Source organism: Mus pahari, chromosome X (genome assembly GCF_900095145.1).
Source record: "Mus pahari chromosome X, PAHARI_EIJ_v1.1, whole genome shotgun sequence".
NCBI lineage: Eukaryota > Metazoa > Chordata > Mammalia > Rodentia > Muridae > Mus > Mus pahari.
In genome coordinates this window covers 39,633,753-39,644,074 of record NC_034613.1, presented here as the reverse complement: position 1 = coordinate 39,644,074, position 10,322 = coordinate 39,633,753, and the positions used below count along the sequence as shown (strand labels likewise).

The following is a 10,322-nucleotide window of genomic DNA, read 5'->3' as shown; positions in this document are numbered from 1 at the left end:
TAACTGATTATAAAGGGGATGGACAGAGAAATCCAGGAATATGACCCTAATAAAAATTGCACAATTGTATATGAATCTGGATGCTCATTGAAAAGAAATGATAGCTTTGGTGCATTTGGTGAGAGTGTTCATTTCAGAGAGCTGTGGATTCCACCCCCCCCCCAGCCCCATGGTACTCTTTAGAGGCCTTTCAGACTACTTTACCAACTCAAACCAAGCTGCTAGGTTTCAGTGGTGCGCATGTGCTCCCAAAGCATCATCTGAGTAACGCGCATGCGTGCCCCCAGAGCAGCAACTGGGTGATGCGCATGCGCTTCCAGAGAGGCAACTGGGGCCTTGCCCCCACCATCCAGAATAACGTCTGTTAATGCGACGTCCATTGAGATGACGTCAACTGGGGCGACATCTGTTGGAACAATGTATGTTGGGGCAGTTTATGAAGGCAATGTCTGTTGTGGTGTTGGCTGTTGAGGCAACGTCTTTCCTGGTAATGTCTTTAGAAGCCAACAACTGTCGATGTGGCATCTGTTAGAGCTACTTCTGTTTGAGCCACATCCATTATGGAAACTTCTGTTGGGGTAACCTCTGTTGGTGTGACGCGTCTTAGGGGCGACACCCATTGGGCGTGGCCTTCAGGGCACCTACTGAAGACGCCAGTAAAGCAGCATTGTGATGTATGCGTCCTTGAGGTCCTGTTACCCAGGTAGCCGGGGCCTTGGCTCAGTCTTGTTCAGGACACTGGAGGAGACGGTCGCAGAAAAGGAGACCTGAGGGCAGTCCGCTACCCCAGTCCCCAGCCCTTGGGGGCTGCTGGGTAGCCATGGACTTGTACCTAAACAACTGTTTAAAGGCTGCTGAAGTTGCTGCCAACAAAGCGGCTTCTGACAGCCCAACAAACAAAGATACTACATGTAGTAAGGTGGGTGGCAACCTATCCACAGTGTCCATTTGTTCGTTGTCCTACTTTCTTGCCCAGGGCAGAAGGTGGAATGATGGGGATAGAGCCTGGGCTGGAGGACAGAAACAGGGCAGTTTGGGTTGGTTTGGGGGGGTTGGGGGATTTTTATTTTTTGTTTTTAACTAAGGTCACCTTCTGACTGGGGAAAGGAGTGATTCAAGGTGCCACTGGCTGATACTCTTGGGCAGGACCCAAAAGTAGGATAATGGCTTACGAACTGGTGAGGCAAGACCTTCTTGGGTGGTGGGCAGGGAGTTTCTTCCACCCAAGTGCCTAACAACTTGGATTGTGCTATCTGGTTGAAGAGTCAACTGATGTAAGCTAAATGAGTACTTCCTAGTAGAAAAGACAAAAATTTCTACCTTCTTTCCACAGAAAAAACAGAAACCTGTCATTCCAAAGATTGGACCAGCTAATCTGTTAGATATGCCTCTCGGGGCCAAACTGCCTATTATCCCAGGAAGTAATACTATATTCTACACAACAAATATATGCGAAAAGGTAAACTATGTTTTAATGGTATTTAAGTGGATTGCTTTACCCTTTTTAGCTGTTGAATTTGAAACATCATGATATGATTACAATTGTGTATCACGTAGGTGATACACAATTGTAATACAAATGAAATTAAATAAGCTACAATGGTTTAATAAAATGAAATTAAATAAGCTACAATGTTTTAACCTTCTTAAACCCACTTTAATAATGGAAAGCCCCAGAAAAAGCTGCACTCTCTCCAGACTTTTCTCTAACCACAGCATCAACTTGACAAATTGAAGACATTCTGAACTACTCATGTACAGTATGATGACTTCTGCTTCTGTGCCTTGGTTCTTCTGGCCTACCATGTACTCTCTCCACTTGCTCCTGACAGTCTACCCTGAACTATGTATACAGGAATTGGACTAAGGTTGAGGTTATATAGGTGGATCAAGCAGAGTTAATACTAACCCAAAGATTAGACCTAGAGGATAAGAGGGAAATTGAAAGACAATGTATTTAGCCAGACCAGCCCATCACATTCTCTCACTTTGGTGTCTGCTTATATTTTTTTCAATGAACATTATAATTTCAATAAACTGGTGTTTTAAAATGTGATCTCATGAATTTTGCAATTGTATTTATTAATTTCAAATCTGTTTCTTTTGGCAGCTTTTCCAGCCTTCTTTTGGTTTTAACCTTAGTGACCCATATTGTAAACTCATGGAAACAACCTACAAAAGTCTTCATGATCCACACCTAAAATCATACTTCAAACGAAAAGATATTCTCAAGAAACTCAAAAGAGACGGATACGTTACCGGCAATAATAAAGTGCGTTGAGGCCTACTTCTGACCAGCAAAAAAAAATCTTAGCACTTTCTAAGTGCTGTGATACTGGGCCAGCTTCTAGTTGACCACTGGTAGATACCACAGAAGAAAGTCAATAAAATGCTTAGTATTGGGTGGCTGTTTTTCTTGTAAAAACATTCTAGTTGCCATTTTTGAATGATAGGAAAGATAATTACCAAACCATTTTTGGTATGGAAACACACTGATACATTTTGTTTTTCATGTTTCTAAGAAATTTTGACATGGAACTGTATTAGTGAAATGATATTTAGAAAGTTTTTGGAGGTTCAGTTGCCTAATGATAGTGATTACAAAAAAATGTTACAAAACGCATATCATTATACTTGATCCTAAACCTGTTAGTAAAATGAATGATCTTATCCCCTTCACTAAATGTGTTATAATTTTTACAATTCTATAATAATGTTTATCATATTTGGATTTGTAGGTCGTATGTTCATTAAAAGAGCTGAACAAATACAGACAATATCTTACCACTTTAAAAATTGATTTTGAACGGAATTACGTAAGAGAACAAGTAAGTTAAACATTTCCATTTGTTTTATTTGGGACCCATAAAAAATTTTGCACAATATTTCCATAAAATGTTCTTGGAATACAGTCTCTATAAAGAATTTGTAGAAGACAGCCCATTTGACTTTTGCATTAAAAAGTTGACTTGTGGGAAAGGGCCATGCAAGGCCTAAAAATAGATTAGCAGAATTAGCAGCTTTTAAAACTCAAAACATTTATGTAACCTTACATTTTATAAAATATGTCAAATGATACATCTATTGTGTCAAATATATAACCTCCAATAATTATTTTCTTGCAGAAAATAATCGAAAGTCAAGTAAACAAACTAAACGAAGAGAGACGGGCCTCTGACAGTGCTGCCGCTGCTGAGTTTCAGTGGTGGTTGCTACAAGAAGGGAAAAAAGCTAGCCCTCAACACGACCGCTTGATTAAACTCAGGTAGAGTCATAGTTCACAAATATTTCATGGGTACTTTGTAAAGACCCCAAACCACAAAAACATGAGAAATAATTGAAGATGGATTCATAAAGTATTAGATACACTTAAGTTCCTCAGCATTTTCAACATGGAAATCAAAAAGTCATCATCGCAGGCTGGAGTTGGCTCAGTACTGTATATTCTTCCAGTGAACTAGGGTCTGATTTCCAGCACCCATATAGTGGTTCACAACCATCTATAACTCCAGTTCTAAGGAATCTGATGTCCTCTTCTGGCCTCCATGGGCACTGCATGCATGCAATGCAAGAACGTACATACAGGCAAAACACCCATACACATAATTAAATTCAAAAAACATTATAAGGGTACATTGAGTTTCATTAAGAGATTAAGAACATTAATAACAATGCTAGGAAGGTAAGTTTCTACCTGAGAAATTAGAGCCAGCAGCAGCCCAAGTCAAACTGTTCTAGAAATCCAAAGTACAAATCACCAATCCTGTGAGAGCCAGGCCTGAGGTACCAAAGGAAGAGAGAGTATTATTAACACATTTTAAACAGAAGTTTAAATTACTTTAAAGCCACAATGAGCAAATTACAGCAACTTTATTTAAGACTAATGCAACTATTATTCCATTCCTCTACCAACTGTGCATCGTCCTTCAGCTACTTAATCACACATTACCTCCCTCTTAGAAGGGAAAGAGAAATGAGACGTATCTTAACTGAAAGCCAGTTCATTATCTGGCTCCTATAATCCATGGATTCATCTCACACTCTACCAGAATGCCTGTTGCTCTACCATAGTTGTAGAGTGGTAGGTATCCTAAAAGAAACATCCATTTTACGTTCCTTTATTTCACTTTTATTTAGACATTTAAATATGATTAATAAAGAACTAGACAAAATTGAAGACACCGTGGGAAGACGAAGTACACTTGTAACGAAGGAAGAAGACAAACAACATTGGGATGATGTTAGAAGAAGGCTAAGCCTACACCAAGAAGTTGAAGCGGTAAGGGTCAATAAATTTTCAATGGGAAACTTGTATGGTTGTTTTATTTGTAAACAGTTGGTCACTATATCATGTGTAGTTCCTTTTCAATTTAAAGAGCAAGCCCAGGGCAGTCAGATGGATTCATGGGTAAAAGCACTTCCTATACAAGCCTGATGGCCCGAGTTCAAGTCCCAGAACACATGGGAAATTAGGCGAGAGCTCAGACTAGAGAGTTGTCCCTTGAGCTCCACATGAGCTCTGACATGGCTATTTGTATAGTTTCTCTGTCAGAATACCTTTATAACTATCAAGTTACATGGGATATCCTCTCTGACTTCAAAAAAAAAACCACTCCCTTTTGCCAATATCTTTTGAAATTCCTCTTTAGAGTCATGTTGTGCTGGATTAATGCTTTTAATAACAAAGCAGTGTCATTCCTTTTCCATTCCATTGCATCCATCAAGACATTCCCAATGGATTTCAGATAAGTACATCCAAACCCCAATGCAAGATTTGCTTTATTATCATCCCAAATGTTGTTAGGCCATTGCTTTGATCTAATTGGTGTATTGATTGAAGAGCGAGAAAATAGTTTTAAAATGAAATAGACATATGATGATCACTGTAATGGCATGTCCCTTAGGATTGGCAACTCAAGGAGCTGTCACTTCTGACAAAGATCGGAGACGAAGTTAAGAGAGAAACAAAAGTTGAAGAACATCGTCGGAAAATCCGAGAAGAAATTAACCGAAAGGTAGTCAGCTTTTGCTGGTCTTGGGCTATTTTAAGAAAGGCTCTTGGCACATTTTTATATTTTGAAGTATGGATTTTCAGAAGATAGTTATCAATGAAGAGACCCATCCTAGTGTAAATCTGTAATTTAAAGAGTTCCCAGAAAGTTAAGTTAAATTGAGTTATGAAAAATACTTTATCTAAGGAGTAAAGGGATTGCCTAGCATGCAGAAGATCCTAGCTTTAATTTCCAGCTGGTAAGAAAACAAGCACATGCATATCACACACAATTTTATGTTACACTTTAAAAACTTACCTCTTACTGCATTTCTTCAAATTCATTGTGAATTTAGATATTTCCAGACAGGAACAAAGGTGTACTTCAGGTACATCATCACATTTGAAGTCATCTGTGTTGTATTTTTACTGACAAGTTTCTATTTAAATTTGAAACATATTTAACATGTTTTTTTTTAATATTTGATAGAAACAAGTAATGCTACATAAAAGAATTGCCTACCATTTACAAAAGTTTCAAGAGAAAGACAGTAAAGAAGAAAATCAGGAAGGAAGTACTTCTGAAAGCAAAAGACCAAGTGAAACAGGTGAGAAAGAGAGAAAAAGAGAAAAGACAAAGTAGACAGGTGGAGGCTGAACAACCACACAGTAAGCACCTTCTGCTCACATGATTATAAAAGCCCCATGCAAAAGGAAGTACTAGGGGCCCACAATACCTCTGCCAAGCACTGTGGGAAGCACTTTCCAGCTACAGATTTAGTGTGTGTGTGTGTGTGTGTGTATGTATATATATATATATATATATATATATATATATATATATATATATAAGCCTTAGGAAGAGATAGTGAGCACACACAGGTCAGAAATGCAGAAGAAGATGAGAGAAGTAGGACAGTTAAAGAAAACATTAAAAAGTGAAATAAAGCAAACCAGTAATTGAAAAAACTTTCAGAAATTAAAGGGATAGTGTACAAAGACCTAAGGAGAGAATTACAATGTACAATAGAAAACAAGGACAAGAAACACCTAGTAGATAACAGTGATATGAAAGAAATAATGAAGACAAGGATCGAGAGAAGAAAATCAGTAGAATCCAGCCTTAATAGATTTAATCGTGGGGTGGGGAGGAATGAAAAACATCATAGCTAGGCAGAAGTAGAAAAGGAGGAAGAGTAGAAACACAAGCAAGGGAGAGCTAGTGAAAAAAGAGTGAAAGATTGTGGTATGGAAGAAATTCCAACACACACAGGGAAACTGTGCAGGGTTTATCCAAGACACTTCAACCCTACAAAGCTAAAGAGGTGGAGCAGCAAAAATTAACAGTAAGTAAAAAAGGTAAGGAGGGGAAAGAGGGGTCTGTAAGTGACAAAGGGGAAGAGGCTAGGAGGAAGGGAGGTGGTGATCCAGAAAGGAAGTAAGGAACAGGGGACAGCATGCTTGCTGAGGCTTTAGCTACATTGCAAAAGATGCTGTCTGAAAGAGGAAGAAAGAGAAAATGAGGGAGGGAAGGAGGAGGGAGAGAAGCAGGAGGATAAAAGGGAGGAAGAAAGGAAAGGGGAGGGGAAAGAAGAGAACAAGAAAGAGGAGGAAAAGAGACAAGAGTGAAAAAAGGGAAGAAGCAAGGAAGGAAGAGGAGGAAGGATTTAAAAGAAGGAAAGGCGAGAGGAATGGAGGGGAAATGGATAACAAGAGAGGAAAGAAGAAGGAGTAAAGATAGAGGGAAATAGGAAAGAGGAGATGAGGAGAGAGATGGGAGGAGGGAGGGGAAACATGGGAAGAGGGACAGGTGAACATGGGAGGAGGGAGGGGAAAACATGGGAGGAGGGAAAGTACACATGGGAGGAAAGAGGGTAAACATGGGAGAAGGAAAATGAGATGCAGGAGGCATAAACATGGGAGGAGGGAGGGGGAGAGGTGGGAGGAGGGAAGAAGAAATGGGAGAGAGAAAGGGAAGTAAAAGAGAAATGAGGAGTAAAAAGTAGGAGAGCAGAGGAAAGGGAGAGGAAAGGGAAGAGGGAGAAAGTACAGAAGCAAGGAAAACTAGCAAGGATAGAAAAGGAAAGAAAGCCAAAAAGAAATGAAAAGTCAAAGACAAGGACTAAATAACAAGAATAAAAAAGAAAGAAAAATTGTTTTTTTTTTTTAAGTCAGTGTGAACAAGAAAAAAGAAAAGGGGATTGTGTGGAAGATAAGTTTGAAAAGAAGCCAGTAAGAAATCCAAACCTTGTTGGGGAAAGGGGTATCAATTTTTAAAAAGACTAAAACATATGTTGACAAATCAGAAAGAAATCAGAAAACAGCAGAGCAGGAAAAGAGAAGAGAAAAGTTTAAGAGGAGGAAATAATATGCTAACTCATAAAAGGAAATGGCATGAGAAAGGAGAAATGAAGGAGTTGAAGTCTAGAGAGGGGAAAGAAAAGCAAAAGAAAGCTTTGAAAACCAAAATGAACTAAGTAAAAAAGAAGTAAAAGTAGAAAAAAAACTTAAAAGAGAATGGAGTAGTTGAGACACACTGAAGAACTGGTACAATATGGGTAGGAGATATTTTGATATTTTCAACTTAAAGAGTTGAAAGAAAATAGAGATTATCCTGGGTAGATAGGTAGGTTCCTGTGTATTTTAAGAGTAAAACAGGACATGAGCCACTTTTACTATATTAATCCTGCCAATCCATGAGCATGGGAAGAGAGGCCCCTTGGTCTTGCAAACTTTATATGCCCCAGTACAGGGGAACACCAGGGCCAAGAAATGGGAGTGGGTGGGTAGGGGAGCAGGGCGGGGGAGGGTAAAGGAGACATTTGGGAAAGCATTTGAAATGTTAATGAAGAAAATATCTAATAAAATATTTTTTAAAAAAAGAAATAAAAGTAAAACAGGAAGAGCCAACAAGAAGTAGAAAGAGAAAGAATACAGATAGAAAGAAAACTCTCAAGAGAGCAGGAAAATCAAGCACATTGTGGGGATTTAAGGTGTAAAAGTATAAAAATACACCAGATCTGGTAGGGGAAGCAATTCAGCAGACTGAATTCTAAAATGAAGCCAGTAAATTAAGACATTGGAAAGTGGATGAGGGAAAGCAGAGACTTAAATAAAAAACGAGCCCGGGGAAGCAGAGAGATGGTTCTGTGATTAAGAACATTTGTTGCTCTTGCAAAGGACCACGGTAGGTTCCAACACTCACATCAGGTGACAGAGGCCTGTAACTCTCCAGTTCAGAAGACCTAGGTTTAATTCCCAGGACATATGTGGCAGATCAGCACTGTAATTCCAGATCCAGGGGATACAAAGCCTTTTTCTGGCCTCAGGGTACCAGCTCATTTGGTTCACAGACTATTCATGCAAAACACCATGCACATAAAATGATAAAATAGCAAAAAATGTTAAAAAGAGGTGGAAAGAAAAATTTAGTGTGTGGAGTCAGTAGAAAGATGGTGTGAGAAAAATAAAAGGCAGGAAAGAGCTTGGTAAAGGTGTGAAGAATTGTGAAAAAGGAAAGGAATTGGAGATCAAGGGAAAGGAAATAAGGAAGGTAAAGGAGTAAAAAGAAGGAAGCAAGAAAGATAGGGGAAGGAAGGGAGGGGAAGGAAGGGGGAAAACTTCAAAAGGAAACAGATCAGTAAGACAGGCACATATCTGTAATCCCAGCACCTAAAAGTCTGAGACAAGATAATTATAAATTGAGGACTGCAAAGTAAGGGTCTGTCTCATAAAAACAAAAGATGAACCCAGCAAGGCAGACTAAGTACCACTGTTGATGAAAGACAAAGGTTTAAGGGTACACACTAAAATACAGAACAAGGAATGACTGATTGGAATAGATAAAAGATTGTTTAAAGAAGAAAATAGGACATTTAAAGGGGACTTTGCATGGAAGTAGTAAAAGAAGAGGACAACAGAAGCCAGGAAAGAAAATAAGGAAAGGGGAATTTCAAAAACAAGAGCTAGACAGCAGTTCCAACTGTGTTCTTGGGGCATCTGCCACTAGAGAGCTGGACTCTGAACAGAGCACAGGCAGTGGAAACAGTTGAGTCAGTGGAGCTTGGCAGATACAAAATTCGGGAAGAGATGTCAGAGGAGAGGTGAGGAGGATCTGGTCAAAGCGACTTACTGACTTTTGCTGAAGACCAGGGAGATATGATAGCCCCTGAGGACTGGACGAGAACAAGGGACCAGCCTAGGCATTGAGGGTAGTCAAAGGTAGGCTTAGGGAAAGTGGTGGCTGAACTGATGCAGGAAGACTTTTGTCCAAACTGGGTTTTCTGTGGAAGTTCAGCAAGCAAAAGTTTTAGGAGCCAATGATGAGAAAAGTAAGGAAAGTAGAAGAATCAGTAGAGAAAGGTAAAATAAAGAGTGGTTGCTACAGATGTATGTGGGAAGATGGGTAGATGTGAGGACAGACTTTAAAGGCAGAAGTCAGGCCCAGACTGCAGGAGCAAAAGGGGGGCTGTAGTGATTTAGGAAAATCAAAAGCAAATATGAACCAAGTCACAAAAAAGAGGCAAGAAAAGAAAATGGAAGCTAGGGACAGAGGAAAGGAGAAAGGCCAAGTGTAGGGGAGGCATATAACTAATGTCAGGGGAGGATGTAGAAAAGAAAAGCATCCTGTAAACAGGCAAAAGTGAACTGAGAATTAGAGACACAGAAATGGAGAAGAGAAGGGAGGGACTTGGGGAGGTTAGATAAGAATTTTTAAAGGGGCACATCCACAGTTGGTAATGAAGAGGAGAAGGTTACTTTCTAAAAGCCTATAAAACATAAAGACGTTTGGCAGTTCTGAAGGTAAGTGGTTACTTTGGCAGACATGCAGGTAAACAGAAGTTGAAGATGAAAAAGCAGTAGAAGAAAATACTGGTGTGGGAAAGGGAGGAAAAGAACGGGTAGAGGAGAGGAACTTGTTCAGTGATATTTGTAGGAAGGAAGTATAGATATGCTTTTAGTCTCTTGTCAACTGTGTTAAAGCTCTGACTCGTCAAGTGATTTAAGCCATTGGGTGAGAGGGCGGGGCTCCTTACTTCTTGTTAGTACCTATTTACTAAGAAGTAAGGTTTAGCCTTTTCTTCTCTTATTGTTCTTTTTAAAACAGAGAAGCCAGGAGTTAAACACAGGATAAAAAAATACAGAAAAAGTAAAATAAGTAAAAAACATTTTCAAATATGAGCAATATAGAAATTTAAAAATCTTGAATGAAGAAAGATAAAAAGAAGGAAAGTATATAAGGGATGAATTGTTAAAGAGAGGGAATGTAAGACTGAGATGTAGGGACTGGTAATATAAGTGAAATTATATTGTAGGGGACAAATTTTAAAAG

General features: G+C 39.1%; 1 protein-coding gene across 1 annotated transcript in view; it reads left to right on the top strand.

The window, feature by feature from the left end:
- The first annotated feature begins 820 nt into the window (after positions 1–820).
- Positions 821–10,322, top strand: part of LOC110313299 (fibrous sheath-interacting protein 2-like) — a 31,570-nt gene continuing 22,068 nt past the window's right edge. Inside the window, exons 1-8 of the mRNA XM_021187328.1 lie at positions 821–919; positions 1,334–1,459; positions 2,111–2,272; positions 2,739–2,828; positions 3,126–3,265; positions 4,138–4,279; positions 4,905–5,015; positions 5,481–5,598. Coding sequence (XP_021042987.1) covers positions 821–919; positions 1,334–1,459; positions 2,111–2,272; positions 2,739–2,828; positions 3,126–3,265; positions 4,138–4,279; positions 4,905–5,015; positions 5,481–5,598 — 988 coding nt within the window. The remainder of the gene's footprint in view (positions 920–1,333; positions 1,460–2,110; positions 2,273–2,738; positions 2,829–3,125; positions 3,266–4,137; positions 4,280–4,904; positions 5,016–5,480; positions 5,599–10,322) is intronic.